Source organism: Protopterus annectens, chromosome 11.part0 (genome assembly GCF_019279795.1).
Source record: "Protopterus annectens isolate FY-2018-M chromosome 11.part0, PAN1.0, whole genome shotgun sequence".
In the NCBI taxonomy this organism is placed as follows: Eukaryota; Metazoa; Chordata; order Ceratodontiformes; family Protopteridae; genus Protopterus; species Protopterus annectens.
In genome coordinates this window covers 1,030,647,479-1,030,665,773 of record NC_056745.1, presented here as the reverse complement: position 1 = coordinate 1,030,665,773, position 18,295 = coordinate 1,030,647,479, and the positions used below count along the sequence as shown (strand labels likewise).

General features: G+C 37.3%; 1 protein-coding gene across 1 annotated transcript in view; it reads left to right on the top strand.

The window, feature by feature from the left end:
* LOC122815014 (extracellular calcium-sensing receptor-like) overlaps nt 1-18,295 on the top strand; it is a 249,541-nt gene that overhangs the window by 43,482 nt on the left and 187,764 nt on the right. The window contains exon 3 of the mRNA XM_044087265.1: nt 4,359-4,580. Coding sequence (XP_043943200.1) covers nt 4,359-4,580 — 222 coding nt within the window. The remainder of the gene's footprint in view (nt 1-4,358; nt 4,581-18,295) is intronic.

Here is an 18,295-nt window from a genome sequence, read left to right as displayed (position 1 = left end):
GAAGATCATTATAGGAAATGGGGATTTGACAAATTATGTTGGGATAAGACCATTGTTTACTTATAAAAAAGTTAACAATGTTAAATCTATTTTAGAAAAAAGCTGCATTTAAAGACCAACCAGTTCTGGTTTTGGTACGTATAGCTATGGCAATTGTAATCAATGTAATTTTGTGTCTAACATTTGTAGCATCCATTTGTCAAGTCTAAATTTAGACATTTGTGCAATGGGTAAATATAATTGTAGGTCAACATATGTAGTTTATGTTGCCACATGTCAGACCTGTGAGGCATTCTATGTGGGGAAGACCTGCAGGCAGTTGAATAGAAGAATGTACAAACATTTGCAAGCAGTTCGCAATAAAGATCCCAATAATTCACTTGCCAAGCACAGTTTACCTTGTAAAGATTTCAAAAGTTTACTTTTTTGTGCTTGACAGTGTAGTTATGTCAGATTGTGGTGGGAATCTTGATAATTTGCTGTAGTGCTGAGAAACTGCATGGCAAATTAGACTCCAAGCAGATCGTGCTCCAGGACTTAATGACAATGCAAATTTAAAGTGTTTTCTTAGAAAGATTAAAGTGAAACATGAATGTTAATACAAGATGGCACTTTTATAATTTTGTAACGTGTTTGTTTAATTTTTCAATTTTATAATGTTTATCATGTTAACTATGATTTTTTTAATTACAGAAAATAAGTTTTACCACTCAGAGTGGGGGTGTGTTTGAAATCTTGAGGTGATTGGTTGGTGAGATGATTTTAGATTTATTAAGGGTATTTAAATAGTTTTTGAAATAATACAAACTTTTTTATGTCTGATGAAGTTCTGAGTTCAATGTTTTACAGAATGAAAGCACTAACAATTATTAAAACATGTCAATTCTAGCCATTGGACTTTGTTGATTTTGTTAATTTGTTGATTTGCATCTTTTGCCCCACAACTCTACAAATGTGTGTTCTGCTGCTCATGCAGGAAATTACACAAACATGAACACCCACACACATACACACACACACTCTGCATTGCCTGTATCTGTACTTACCTTATTTACCCTGTTGAGGTTCTCCCACCCTGTAATACATTAGCATCATTACAACATGCATGTATTCAGCGCCCTGGAGGTATAATGTATCCCCCCCAGAATCCATTATGATATCAGTACTGGCATGGCACTTTAGAGACTAATCCACAGTGCATCCTCCCACCTTCCAATCCTCATTATGATGTCTGTGCCATTAAGTGCTTCATTTCAGCCATGGTGTCCAGTGGTCTCCCCACCCACAACTCTCTTACTAATGTTGGTGCCATCATGCACTTATCCCCTAGTGTCTAGTGCATCCCCCACCCCCAATCACCATAATAATGTTGGTACCATAACATAAAGTATTTCCTGTTGTCCACTGGTACCCCCACCCCTGATCTCCATAGTTATATTGGTGCCATCATGGCACTTAAAGTGTTATCTGGTGTTTAGTGATTCCCTGGACTCCCTCACCCTGGTAGTAACATTGATGACATCATGGCACTTAGGGTAGTCTTTGTTGTCCAGCAATTCCCCCACCCCTGGTCCCTGTAGTAATGTCAGTGACAGTATGGCACATTACAGATTAATCTGTAGTGTCTAGTGTATCCTTCCAACTCTGATCCCCATAGTAACATTAGTGCCAGTATGGGACTTTACAGATGAACTCCTGTTGGTCTAATGTAGTGCCCACACCTTGATCCCTGCTTTGTAGTTGGAGCCATTATGACACTTTAATAGTAAGCCCTGGTGTCCAGTTCTTTCCAGCAACACATCTGTGTTTGGCATTTTAAACAGCCTTTTGGCCATGTTCATTACAGCAACATGGTGGGAATGACTGTGCTGATCTACATGACCAAGCACTTTCTTGGAGTGCTCAGTCATGTAGATGCCTTCCTGGAGGCAGTTCTGGAGAGAAAGCATGTACATATGGCCAGCCCTTCATGGCAGTGTACATCTTTGTGTTGCAGGACAATGTAGCAGCATGTAAGGGTACTTACTCTGAGTCAGAGAAAGGTACCATGATTTGTACACCTCTACGCAGATGTCATGGTACCTTCATGAACTCATCCCTGCATATGTTTTTCATTGTTTATAGTCCTTTCTGTGGGCAATTGTATTTGTCATTATGTAGTGAAGGGAGGGAAATGCTTTTCAGTAGACTTTTATCAGTTGCAGTGGGGTGGGTTATATGGCTTTTAAAGATTTTAGAATGATACATTGATAAGTTCTATGGGTCATCTGCAGAAATTTGCATTACAATGAATATTGATTGATAACCATCTTGGAGTGTGCACCTGTATCTGCCACATGCTAAGAATATATCTGGGCCAACACAGTATGCAAGAAATCAAAAATCAGTTAAAAGGTGAATGGAACAGGTAGCTCCCAACCACTTTCTACAGATTAAATGAAAATATCATATGAAATATTACTTCTTACTCCCAGAAAAGCCTAGAGTGAAGTTATCAGTAATGCCTACAACAATAGAATTATTAGGTTTGAGTGCCTCCTTTTGGTGCTAATTTTACTTACCTAACCATAGCGAACTAAACTCATTGTTTTCAAACACTAGTCAGAAAGTAAGAAACATCACAAGCATAATACAGTATAATGGATAATGTTTTAAAGTTTTAAAAAGCATTGCTACACAGAAGAAATAAATAAAATCACTGGTTCAGTTAAAGCTATAATACAGTATTTTAAAAATGTTCACAGCCATAATTACTTTTGTCTGCATAAATGATCAGATAGAATGCTCATTTCACAATGCAAGCTTATTTATATATCCCATTAAACTGTGTATTTTCAAACACAAAATATGGTAATTTTTGGTGCAATTCTTTTATCGCAGAAAAAGAATACCACAAAATATAATATCAAGCAATTTGTAGTATTACTTAAATAAATTCCAGTGTTTAAACTATTTACAAGTACGATGGATATATTACTTCTGCAAAATTTGCCATTAAGAGGGTTAGAGACATATTTTTGCATGTATGATAAGCCATATTTTATATTAAATCTTCAAAATATCATTTGTATTATTATTTACAGCCTAAAATGTCTTCTTGTTAGAGATTACAAAAAATAAGCAACACGCTCAGACATAAAAAACAAGTAATAAGTTTTCATTCAGTATGCAGTCAATAGTTTATCTAGGAGTGAAATGTAACAGCTAGAAAGAAAGAACTCCTGCCTGTTACAGAGACCCTATAATGTATTAATCAGGACTGTGTATTTCATCACCTATGGTATTTATGGCTTATGAAATCAATGAAAGTTCTTAGCTGTGCATCAGTTTCTTGAGAAGTAATGAAGAGATAAAAGAAAGAATATAATCAAAACATAAAGACAGAAACTGACTGAAGGAGAAAATGAAGGAATAAAGAATGAAAGCACAGTCATAAGAGAGAAGATCACTAAACCATTATACATTCAACAGGAGATATATTTGATGAAATATTATGAAAATCAGCAAGCAAAAGTTTATGTGTATGTATATCTATAGCTATATATATATATATATATATATATTCACTTCATAATCTCGAAATACTGAAATATTGAATTTCAGTATCTCAAGACCATGAAACCAAATCCACAAAACACCAAAACAACAAAACCCCAAACCCAAAACCGCGAAATTCAAAGCACCAAACAAACCGCACACACTACACCATACATACACCACAACACCCACATCACAACATAAACAAACAAAACTATACACATACACAATTCATACACACATAAGCAGGGGGTCAAGCCCCCCTGCACCCCCCATGTGGGGGCTGAGCCCCCCATACCCCCCCTACTTATATATACTAACTCCAAGATCGCACAAACAGGAAACAAAAGTAAACTCACACACGCACGTTCTCCAGTCCCTCACACACACATCAAACATATCAGCACACACACATACACTCTGTCTCCCATTGAAAACCCTTACAAAACATTCACTTACCTGACATAACACCTAGATCCACACACGGCACCACGCACCACCAACACACAATCCTGGACATTACGTAGTGTAATGCCATAAGCATGATTCCGAGATATTCGAATTCGTGATTATGAACTTTCGCTATTGTAAACATTCGGCTTAATATCTCGAGATACTGAAATTTGACATTTCAGTATTTCGAGATTATAAAGTGCTCCCATACAAACACACACACACACACACACACACACACACACACACACACACACGTATATATAGATAGATATCTATAGATATAGATATAGATATAGATATATGTATGTATACAATGTCAATTCTGCAATGTATGAATTCTTATTTTATGTATTTCCTTTCCTTAGCTTCTGTCATATATGAAAAAAGTGTACTTTAGAAATAAAGTTGGTGATGAAATATTCTTTGACCTGAATGGGGACCCACCAGCAGTTTATGACATTCTGAACTGGCAAGCAAACCTGAATGAGTTGTCTAAGTATGTTGAGGTTGGGCGATATGACACCAGTGCCACCCCTGACTTGGTCATCAGAGAACATCAGATTTTATGGAATGGAGAGCATACCCAGGTAATAAAATGTTAACTCTTTAAGGGATGTGCTCTATGTGCTACATGCTGTACACATCACAAGATAATGTCATGACCCATGGAACTGGTATTTTTAATTTTCATCCAAAGTAGTTTCAGTGGTGAGATGGATAAGATTTTAAATGAGTTGATACTGGAAAGTAATGTTTCCAAGAACATTAACAGTGTCCTTGAGATCAAGAGAAGGAAATAGCATTAGAGATAAGCTCAGAGACAGAATTGCTGCTTACTTCTGTTTCCAAATATTGCTGAAGAAAGGTCTCATGCTTGCGACTCAAAGTTCATAACTGGTCATTTATTTCCAACTGATAAGTTTAAGAGACTTAGTTACCAGGCATAAATCCCTTTTATTATGACGAAGTAGATATCTTTTACAGATGACCAAGTGCTTTTTTGTTATGCAGCATGTTACTGTGATATGTCCACCATATAGATTTAGTTTTAAGCTTGCAGTTATATTTTCAGACCAGTGTGGATGCCTCAATATGGCTGTCAAAGAGGAAGTAAATCTCAGAGGAGTATGTAGCAGCCTCAGTACCCCCCACTTTACTCATTTGTGCTAACCCTACCCCTCACCTTATCCTAAACCATAACCATACCCTACACTTTACCTTATAAAGCATTTTCCCTGAAAGTCCCACTAAACATGATGCTCACATACACAAACACTACAAATATACAGTTCACAAACATAACACTGTAACATTACATCTATCCCCTTCTCTAGCCTTTATACTAACCCTAACCCACACACATTCACACATGCATACACTGCCCAAATGCTGAAACTTTACTTATAAATGAATATTTCAATATTCTGTTTGCTTAAAGTTCTGCCTTCAAATATTATCCACTTATAATTTAGCTTGCCATTAGATCATATTTAGTCCACTGACAGAGATCATACCCCTCAACCTTTTAGTGCAAGAAATCTGGACAAAGCCTAAAATAATGGCATAGTCATTGTTGTTGTTTTTCTTTTGGCTTTTCTTGGTTAAGGGTCGCCACAGCGGAACTCCGCATGTCTTTCGAATGCCACTTGACCGTAGGGAGGACATGCAGACTCCACACAGAAGGCACTCCAGCTGAGAATCGAACAGGAGAACCTCTTGCTGTGAGGCAAATAATGGCATAGTCGAAAGCCCAAAAATAGCAGCATTTTTTAAATATTGCATTTATTAACTTAAGTTGCTAAAATAACAAGATTTGTTTTAACATGCATTTTCTGAAGCACATGAAGTCTGAAACTCATGTATGTCATTATGTAGTGACTTCAATTCTTAGTGATAATTTTTATGAGGATCAGACCAAAGTACGAGGCAAAAATCTGGACAGTTGAGAGGTACAACAGGGATTGATTATTACTTATTTATTTAAACATCTTTATGAAACATGACATTAAATAAAATGTGACATAGGTACATATACAATAATGAAAAAGAAAAACAAACCATATTAACATTGATCATTTTTTTGCTTTTTTTTTTCAATTGGGTGAGTTATAATAATTTGCAGTTTCAATAATTGTGTGGTTTAAATGTACAGAGTTCAATGTAACATACATCAGTATTTCTATTTATCAATGAATGATCGCACACAAACACACACACACACACACACACACACACACACACACACACACACACACACACACACACACACACACACACACACACACACACACACACACCCTCTGCTTATCTGATCACCCCAGGACCCCAATGATTTACCAGGTGTCCATGTTTAAATAAGTGATTTACTGTACGGTTCACGCAATACTGGCTCCTTCTGGTTTCTCTTTGTATGGCATTGTACACCAAGCTTCTCAATTAATGGTAATTAAATACATTAGGATGGAAAAGAACAGGTTCTGAGATAGAAAAAGAAAGTTTCTTTAAACTAAAAAAATGTAGCTTCTCTGAAATTACTGCAATACTTCCAGTATTTACCATAGTTGGAGTGGTGTTACATGCAGACAGGTGAGAAAGATGCAGTTAGTAAACGTATGACTTGCAAGTGCATAATTAAAAGCATTTTATATCTGCTGTTTGTGACAGAATTGCTCATCCTTCATTAACTAGAAGCAGAAACAGACAGATACCACTTTCTTCTCTTGCTGTTCAACAGACTGACAATCATTAGCACATTCTTGGCATTGTTCACATTCTTCAGTATTTTATTTTTATTTTACTTATCCTCATAGTTATCAAGTTAACCAGTTTGCAATACAAAAAAGACAAGTAAAATAAAAGTAAAAATAATTATTCAAATCATGCATAAAGTGTGATTTATTTATATCAATGGAGGAAACGACTGCACCTTGGATAATATGGAGGTTTGATTACCAGGATTCCATTTTGTCAATACTAAACAGTGTCATGTAACTTTATGCAGAGACTTCAGATATTGTTGCTCATTTTTTCAGCTGCAGAAGTGTTGGCAATTGCAATGAATGCTGTATCTGAGATCTGGCAAGTTACAGTAAAGGGAAAATGAGCCTTTGTTATAATACTTTACCATTTTCCAGTTCTGTGTACTTAGGCAGTAGTATATTTAGAGATCAGGATTATAGAGAAATAGCTCCTTTATTTGGGGTGTAGGAGGCATAGTTATCTTCAAAAAATCTTCTTCTTCTTCTTCTTTCAGCTATTTCTGTTAGGGGTCACCACAGCAGATCATCTGTTTCTATTTCTTCCTGTCCCCTGCATTTTGCTCTGTCACACCAACCACCTGCATGCCCTTTCTCACCACACACATAAACCTTATCTTAGGCCTTCCTCTTTACCTCTTATCTGGCAGCTTCATCCTTAGCATCCTTTTCCCAATATACCCAGGATCCCTCCTCAGCATATGTCAAAACCAATGCAATCTCGCCTCTCTGGCTTTATCTCCAAACCATCCAACCTGAGCTGACCCTCTAATATGCTGATTCCTAATCCTGTCAATCCTTGTCACACCCAATGCGATCTAAACATCTTTAACTCTGCCACCTCCATCTCTGACTCCTGCCTTTTTGTAAATGCCACCATCTCCAGCCCATATACCATAGCTGGTCTCATTACCCTCTTGTATACCTTCCCTTTCACTCTTACTGGTACCCATCTGTCACAAATCACTCCTAACACACTTCTCCCCCAAATCCACCCTGCCTGTACTCTCTTCTTCACCTCTCTTCCACACTCACCATTACTCTGAACTGTTTATCCCAAGTATTTAAACCCACCCATGTTCGCCAACTCTGCTCCCTGCATCCTCACCATTCCTCTATCCTCCCTCTCATTCACACACATATATTCTGTCCAAGTCTTACTGAACTTCATTCCTCTCCTATCTAGAGCATATCTACATCTCTCCAGGGTCTCCTCCACCTGTTCAGTACTATCACTACAGATCACAATGTCATCCGCAAACATCATAGTCCATGGGGACTCCTGTCTGAACTCATCTGTCAACCTGTCCATCACCATTGCAAATAAGAAAGGGCTCAGAGCTGATCCTTAATATAATCCACCTCCACTTTAAATGCATCTGTCACTCCTACCACAGACCTCATCACTGTCACACTACCCTCATACATATCCTGTACTACTCTTACATACTTCTTTACCACTCTCGACTTCCTCATACAATACCGCAACTCCTCTCTAGGCACCCTGTCATATGTTTTCTCCAAATCCACAAAGACACAATGTTATCCTGCAAAAAATAATGCTATTAAGTTTGTCATAAGTTTATGCAAGTACAGTTTTGAGCTTATGACATTTTGCTTTTCTGATACTTTATGTTGTTTTGACTCTTGACTTACCAAGGATCACTGTTGTATTATGAATCCTACAGCAGAGGTTGCACTAGTGATAAAATAGTCATCTGTAGCCACAGTATTAAAGACAGTTATAATAAGGCAGCAAGAAACATTACTTTTTTAAGCAAAAAAGAAACATAGTAGCAAAACAGCAAAAGTAAGAAATATATGTTATTAGAGTTGGTATGGTATGGTCTATGCACTTAACAGAAATTACATTATTATCTTAGTAAAATAAACAAGTCGCTACGGAGAGGTAAAGGACAGCTCCAGCAGCTATGTACATTTACTGTATGGGCATTAGTGTCTGACATTATAACTTCAGTAGAGTTTGTATCACATGTAGCAATCTCCTTGGTCTTGGAAGGAGCCAAGCAGTTTGAATATTATGTTCTGATTTTTTTTTTTTTTTTTTGTCTTTTCTGGTAGAGAGGATCAGGGGATCCTATGAAGACTGTAGATATCCCAGATAGAAGGTATTATTCTGCAGAACTAAGTGGTTCTCAAGAAGGCATAGACTTGTGGAATAAGCTGAGAGAGATGTATGCTTGACTTGAAGAGCTTAGGCTAGATATGGCCATTTGATATAGAGCTGACTGATACTGTTGGGGGGGGGTGCAGCAGGATCAGATTGCTTAATATCTGATCAACAGTCTTTAAAGTTTCCCAACTATAGCAAATACAGGCTAGTAAACTTTTTAAATTTGAAATTTTGAAAATTTCCTGTAACAAGGTGCTTATTAAGTCTAGAACATCCATGGTTTGAAGAATTCAGCAGATGACAACTAATTTTATATGAATGAGGACTTAGCACACATTGGTAAAATACAACAGCATAAAACACAATCAAAGAGGTTGTCTGAAGCAAGAAATTAAGCAATGCATTCTCTGAGAAAAGCAGTTTGTTTCAAAGGGAATCTCATAATATGCAGGCACTAGTTTAGAATTAGTGGCTACAAATTTCTGAGGATAACTTCTAGCTTCTATCCTCAGGTATAATGATGTCATTATTTTTAATAGTTCTCAAGAACTGGCTTTCCAACTATAAGTGAATTTATATTAGATTCTAGAAATCTCCTAGTGGATTTGCAAGGAGCAAATGGGTTTGAAATCTAAGTTTTCTGAGTTTTCTTTTTGTAAGGAAGGAGGTAAATTCAAAGGTAGATTACAGCAGTCCAAATAAAAGATCTTATTCTGCAGATATGGGCTACTTCCAAAAAGATGTAAGACTGGCAGAGATACATATTTTGCTTGCCGAATTTATGCTGAAAGTAACCATCAAAAGAGGAATAGGCCGACAGTCCTAGAAAAGTGGAGTATCACAGTCAAATATGTACTATCTTATTATATAGATGCATGCTCCCTTTACACAGCTATACTGTGCATTTATACTCCTGTACACTGTCCTTATATAACTTTATTCTCCATTCATACAGCTGTGATGTACATCTATGCTGTTGTTTCCTCTCCTTATATAGCTGCATTCTCCATTTGTACAGCAGTACTATGCTGTTTTACATTTGTGCCCTCTTCTTATACAGCTGTATGCTCATTTTATGCAACTGTCCTGTGTCTGTATATTGATATGTCCTCTTCTTCAACAATTGTATCTTCTGTTTTATATACCTGTGCTGTATATTTATAGTGTTTTATACTGTCATTATTCAACTATACTTTATACTTATACATCTATATTATCACTATACTTTATACTTATACATCTATATTATCTCTTTATAGAGCTGAACTATGCATTTATAGTGTTGTCCTGTCTCAATATACTGTTATAATGCATATACAAAGAGTTCTAAATTATGGTTATGAAAAGAAAGATAGAGAAATTGGCTTATAGTCCAGTACAATGAAAATATTTTGCATTATTTTTTTATTAAATAATAGTTCCAGTCTGTTGTGAGATCTTTTTATCTTCTGTTCAATGTTGTACTACACAACAGCCTACAGAACAGTATGCACTGTTTTCTTGTATATATTTAATATGTTCATGTGTGTGTGTGTGTGTGTGTGTGTGTGTGTGTGTACTTGCACAAGTGTGTTCATATGTGTCTAGCAATTCATTTATATTTATCCAGTCTGTTGTGTGATCTCTTTATCTTCTGTTCAGTGTTGTACTACACAACAGCCTACAGAACAGTATGCACTGTTTTCTTGTATATATTTAATATGTTTGTGTGTGTGTGTGTGTGTGTGTGTGTGTGTGTGTGTGTGTGTGTGTGTGTGTGTATACGTGCACAAGTGTGTGCATATGTGTGTACGAATTCATTTATATTTATGTGTGTGGGGGGTGTCTGACTGCTGCAAACTAAAACTCATTTCCTTGATCATCGTGTCTTTATCTGATTGCAATCAGACATCTGAAGTATACAGAGCCAATAAAGAAGTTTAGATTGGTGGGCACATATTTATGTGGAAAGAGTTGCAATGGGTTGCATTTCATAAGCCTTTCAGCAATATGCTGAAATGGATTATTGTGGCCATTATTTATTTATGTATTTATTCATTTGTTTAATCACAATTAGACAGCTGAGGAATACACACTCAATACAAATAAAGTAGCTGTAATTCCTGACTGTGTGTGTGTGTGTGTGTGTGTGGGGGGGTGGGTTGCACTGAGTTACACTTTATGTATTTGACAATGTTGTTGTTGTTTGTCTTTCGGCTTTTTCCCGGTAAGGGGTCGCCACAGCGGAACTCCGGTCCGCTAATGATTGGCAGTAGATTTTTATGAAACGCCGAGGTGCCAGCTCGACGCCCAACCTTCAATGAAGGCATGCCCATTTTATGCACACATGTCTTTTGAATGCTACCCAACTGCAGGGAGGACATGCAGACTCCACACAGAAGGCAGTCCCAAGCCATGCCAAGAATCGAACGGGAGAACCTCTTGCTGTGAGGTAGTAACGCTACCGCCGTACCACCGCGGCATATACTTTATGTATTTGACAATAATAACCCAAAAAGTATTGCAATGGGTGTGTAGGTAAGCTCATACGTTTAAGAGTTGCAGTGACTTGTACTGCATGTTGCTGATACTAACAAATGAGATACAAAAGAGTGGACATTCTTGATATATTTATTCATCCATTAGATCACAATCATACATCTGACATACACAGTCACTAAAGTGGCTATAATGTGTTGGTAATGAGGCAGTCTGTGGAAGAAACAGATTACCTCTGCTGTCATTTGATACAGTTGAGCAGTCTTGGCAGAGCTAATATGTGTTTATAAGCTTTGATAAATTACTGTGACTATTGTTTTTATCATTATGATTGCTGTGTTCACTCTTTTTTCCAACTGAACATTATAACCATCTCTTCCTGCTCCTTATACTGCTTTACTTTCTTTTTATATAGCAGCACTTTGTGTTTATACATTAATACCTACTTCTTATTCCATTATATCGTATACTTTTGTAGTTGTCCCCTTTGTATATAGCTGTATTTTTAATTTCTTCATATATGCCCCTTATTAATCAACATTATTGTACATAGATATTCTTTCTCTTTACTGAGGTGCACTGATATTTATCCAGATATACATTCTTTTTAAATATCTGTATCGCATATTAATGTAGCTGTTTTCAGACTTTATGTTGCTGTAATACAGTTGTTCTTTATATTTATATATCTATTTCCTTCCCAGTATATTTTTGCAGTTGTACTAAGACCTTATGCTGTTGTATTCTTCATCTAGCTGTCTTATCTATCTATCCATATTACACTTGTTGACTGTGAATGCTTAGCTGGGTGATTCTCTTTTCAGTGGAGTCTTTGTGACATCAACAACAAATGAAGAAGAAACAAATTAGCAATAAACAAAATAGGATATGTAGCATTATACAATGTAAGCAAATAATCTGCATTGAGAAAAATGCACATAAATAAAACTGTGCTTGACTGTCATATACCTTGTATTGATTCTTAACCAATGTTTTTATATTATATCTAAACTGTTATAATTATTTAAACTGCAGATGGTTTTGTTTTATTTTTGAAGGTTGTATAATTATTGTTCTTAAAATGCTTTGTAACAATTTGAAGCTTTTCGCCCCAGGCCTCCCCTGAAAATGGGCTACTACCAAGTTGGACTTTCCTGGTAATCAAATGTCAATAAATAAATAAATACAGTAATCTTGATTAATGATTACCATGAGTACATATCAAAACATGCTCTGGTATACAATGATTGCATATTCTCTCAGCCTGATGTATGCATCATGTTTGTACAAAGTAACAATAAAGGAAAAAAACTTGAATAAAGATCACAGACAGTATGTATATTGTAGCTGTGGAAGTACAGTTGCATACATTACAATTATCAGTAGAACACAATCTGCACAAACTTCAAAATAGTAGAGTAGAAGCTGCAGTAACAATCTGAGAGGTAGAAATTCAGCGGTAATCTAATAGCATAGGTTTGCTGCAGGAAACATGATAACTTGTATAATGAGTAACACTGAGGAACACTACAACAGTAACCTAATAGAGTAGGTTTACTGTAGGAAACATGATGACATGTATATAACGGGTCTATATTTTAACATGGAATGATCAAATAATTGAACGTTGCTATATCGAACTCTAAAGTTCTAATTCACAAATTATCAAACAACCAGAACAGCAATTTTTTTCCCCAGGGGAAAAAAAATCACTGTTCCCAACCAAAAAAAAAAACTAATTTAAATATTGCATAAAGGGGGGGCTGTGCCCCCCACACCCCACCCCCTACTTAAATATGCTAACTCCGAGATCGCACTACATTGCCGAAAATGGCAAAGTGACGGAAGCGGCCAAGCGACTTCTTTCCCAGGGAAAGAATTTGTTTATATGCCACTTCGTCATTTTGTCTTTTTGACATTTCAAGTTCGACCAAGACACATTCGACAAAATGCGTCTTCGGTCATCTAATAGGAACCCTATATAACACTAAGGAACACTATAGCAGTAAGTTAATAGCATAGTTCTGCTGTAGAAAATATGACATGTATAATGAGTAACACTAAGGGACACTACTTCAGAAAGCTAATAGTGTTGGTCTGTTGTAGGAAACATGATGACATGTATAATGAGTTAATCTAAGAAACACTGCTGGTCATCATAAAATAGATGTCAGGTAATATGAAATATGAGGAGAACAATTTAGGGACAACTGACATGGAGAAAATGTCCTGGTCAACATCTATGTTATACCACAAATATACAGTAGGACTTAATGAAACAAAAGGATTCAAAGAGATGTGCTACATTTTGAGCATGGCTTGTGCCTCATAGATGAAATACGCATCAGTGTAAGGAGCACATGAATATACAAACTGTAGCAGTCTGATTGGTTGAGCAGCTAGCTACGGTATGCCCCAGGTCTGCAACTAGTGGAAATATAAACATGCAGGAGATAATGAAAGTAGAGGAGAGCTGTAAGTTATAGCGCATGGTAGAAGTCATCCACAGGCTAATACAGGTCTCAGGACACTAACAGCAACAAGTAACATGAGTGGATATGCAGTGAAACAGGTTGCTAGCAATTGGTATATCTGTTTCAGTTGTAGTAGACTGTAAACATCAGCTGTCAGGCATTCATTTACCCAGACATTTAATAGTTCCATATACTGGGATGAAAGGGGAGTGTTGGGCAATAGAAACCAGGATACATTTCTGTCTGGATAGGTACCTCTTTTTCATATCTATGTAGAGAGAAGGGATGATATGAAGGGTGATAGAAAAATAGGGAAAGGTGTTGAGGGCAGTTAGCAGTGGCATACAAATGCATGCGCACACTTGTAGGGTGTGACCAGTTTGCATAATGGTTAAGGTCTTTGCCCCCATGCACAAGGTACAAGGTTTGATCCTGACCTTCAACCAATGCCTGTTTGGAGTTTGCACATTCTCCCTGTATCTCTGTGGGGTTTTTTCCCATGTCTGAAAAACATGTTGAGTGTTTCCATCTCAAACTCACCAATAAATGGAGCTGTGTACAGCACCACAGATCCTACATGGTGCCCCATAGGGGCAAGAGTTGTACAGACCAACTGCTTTTGTCATCTATTGTGATGCGCAGTATCCTCAAGATAGGAGAATATGGATCACAGACTGCATGCCATGGCAAGGCTAGCCAGTTGATGGTGTAAAATATGGCAAAATTATTCCATTGAATTCCATGCCTGTATATCCCATTTCAAACCAGATATACTTGCCATAACTGAGACATGGCTAAAACCTTATATAAAAGAGACCAAATTTCTTCCTCCAGGTTTCTCCTGTCTAAGATCAGACAGACCTCATAAGAAAGGTGGAGGGGTTCCACTTCTCTACCATTGTCCCCTTCTCAAACCCTAGTCCTCAATTTTCCTCAGCTGAAATCACCATAGCACATCTAAAAATGAATTAATTCAAAACTCTCATTTTGGTAGTCTTATATATCCCACCAGGCATTAATATCCATATATTAGAAGAAATCTTAGCCTGGACCTCAAATAATATCCATAACAAAACAATAATTTAGGAGATGTTAACTTAAATTGGCTAGATCACAAAACTACCTCTCCCAATGCATCCATCAACCTTTATAACTTCACTCAGCTCATCACTAGCATAACTTGACCTAGAAATAATAACAACAGTCATTCCATTCTCAACTGGATTTTAGTCTCTGACCCTAACAAAATTTCTTCAGCTGGAACCCTCCCCTGCAATATCAGTGAGCATCAGCCTGCCTGCATAACATGCAATACCTCCACAACTCTGAACCATCACCAATACAAACCCACTAGAAAGTTAGCTAATTTTGACCCAACAAACTTCAATGAAACGCTGAGTAAAATCAACTGGAATACACTAAAATCCCTAGCCCTTGACAGAGCTGTTGAATTATTCAATTCAACATTCCTAAACATCCTCAACAGAATGCCACCCCCCATTTGAAACAAAAGAATAAAAACAAATCATGCAATCTGGCTTACTAGAGAAACCAAAGAACTTATGACTAGAAAAGACAGAACATGGAAAAAATGGCAGAAAACTAAAAACCTTATTAAACTCCAACTCTTCAAACAGCTCTGCAACCAAGTTAAACGTCTGGTCATTAAAGATAAAAAAAAATACTACTTCCATCTCCAAAATGACTGTAATGATAACCCAAAAAGATTTTGGAACTCAGCCTCTACTTTACTAAACCCAGGATCCAAAAGCAACCCCTGCCCAAATCCAGACAAAACCCCTACCTAACTCTCTTCACTTTTCAATTCCTGCTTTATAGATACTATACCCAAACTACCTGCCACCATTCCACAAACTAGTCATAACAACAACCACATAACACATTTCTCATCAACAAATTCTTCTTCACAGCCTTTTTACTTTCTCTCCTATTCCTACTTCCAGCATAACTAAGCTATTGTTAAAATTCAAACTCTGTAGCACTGCCCCAGATAACCTACCCCATGAGTATCTACAAATGTCAGTCAGATCCATCAGTTACCCCATCTGTATTCTCATAAGCAGATCTATCCAAGAATCCTATGTACCCTCCATATGGAAAAAAGTCTACATAATTCCTCTTTAAAAAGGAGGCAAGAACTCAGACATCTCTAATTTCCACCCTATTGCCATATTATCCCCCATTTCTAAAATAATGGAAAAATGCATCCAAACCCAACTTATGAAATACCTACTCTAAAATGCAACTCCTTTCCACCACTCAGCATGGCATTCATCCTAGACAGAGCACTTTAACTGCTCTCCTTTCCTTCTTGAATACTCTCAACCACCATCGCAATGACTGCAAACTGGTTTCTGCACTTTTCCTTGATCTTTCTAAGACCTTCAACACCATTTCCCACTCTCTCCTCCTTTCTAAGCTCTCATACCTAGGCATGCCCATGTCTGCCCATGATTGGTTTTCCAAATATCTTACAAACAGACAAAAATCTACCAAATGGCTACACACCCTCTCACCCTTTTTCACTACTGCCATAGGAGTTCCCCAAAGATGTATATTGGGACCCCTTCTCTTCAGTATCTTCATTAACAATTTTTACTCTGCTAACACTCATGGATCCATAGTGCAATACACAAATGATTCTACTATTATCTACTCCAGCACCTCAGAAACAGAACTTCAGTCTATGACCCAAAATGCTTTTTCCATTACCGAATCCTGGATGACCAATGACCACCTTGTCCTTAACCCCAGCAAAACCAAACTCCTGATCTTTACACCCCAAAAAACTCCTTTCTTAATAAATTGAACTTCACCATCTACTCATTTAACAAAACTACCATAGAGGTAGTCCCCAATACCAAATTACTCGGCATTACTCTAGACAATAACAACATTTTTGCAACACGTCCACAACAACATCAAAAAAACACATCAAAAAGTTGGGACCCTTAATAGACATAAACACTTCTTAAATTACTCCACTAGAAAAACACTTGCCTGGACTTTTCTCCTACCCTCACTCGTCTACAGTGCCCCTATTCTTACAAACATTCAGACCTGCTTAAAAACCAAGATGGAATCCTGCTATAACAAAATTGCTAAGTTTGTGACAAATGCAAAATATTCTTCCCATCACTGCCACTCCTTACAATCCCTGAACTGGCTTGAACTCCCACAACATCTCACACATGTACAACTATCCACCACACATGAAATCATATACAAACCACATGAATGCCCAGCCATCACCTCCCTTCTAATTCTCTATCAACCAAATATGCATCTCAGATTTGAAAATCAATCACTTATCCATGTATATAGGCCAAAACTCCCTGCAGGTCTGAATTTATACTCCTTCACTGTAGCCAAACTCTGGAACACTCTTCCACCTTCTCTCAGGTCCATTAATAGTGCCCCCTATTCAAAAAAATCCTTACACCAATATCTCTCCTCTCAATGGCTCTGCCCATGTACTATCTCCAACAACTCCTCGACAATGTAACGGCAACGTGATATTCCTATTGTACCCATTTTTAACCTATACTCATTACTCTCACCCTCAGAAGTCTTCCTTTACACTATTTGCCTCACAAGAAATATGAACAATAATGTAGTTACCCATGCTTGTCTTATGTATACTACATCAGCTATTCTGCTCAGGCTATCTGCCTGAAGTGTACTAAATAATTATGGCTTATCTGTCCTGTATGTTAAATTCTTATACATTGGATATCTTTGCCACAAATCAAAGCTGATTTCAATAACTTCTAACTATATCAAGTATAATATCCCAATTGATTCTCCTGATTAATACTTTTTTTGTAACTCAACTACATTTTGGTAACTCTTGTTAAACAAATTTATATTTTTATTGCATAATGTTATGGAGCTTTTCTCCCCGGGTCTCCACTGAAAATGGGCTCATTTCAGCCCAGTGGACTTTCCCAATCAACAAAAGCAAATAAACAAACAAATAAATAAATAAATGTCAGCAAAATGGGCATGGGTAGTTACCGGTGATAAGTGGTTTGATGACCCGGCCTACTCTGACCCACACCAGGGACCATTGCTAATGAAAGGAGGGGTATATGTGTTCCTATTGGCCAGTGTGTGCCTGCCATAAAGCCCAGCAGCCCTGTGTCAATAAGTTCCTGGCTGGCCGATGTCTAGTTGCCCAGCCTGGGTTACCTGGGATAGCTCTGTTGAGCGAAAACTGGACATACAACCAAACAACCTGCCAAACATTAACTGAAAATTGCTACACTTAATGTAGGTTCACCAACAGGACCCAGCTTGGAAGTTGATGACATGATGATTTGGAGGAGGCTGGACATCCTATGTATCCAAGAGATGAGATGGAAGGGCAGTGCAGCAAAGCCACTTGTCTTGGGATCCAGACTCTACTACTCAGGTGGGGGACAGACTAGAAATTGTGT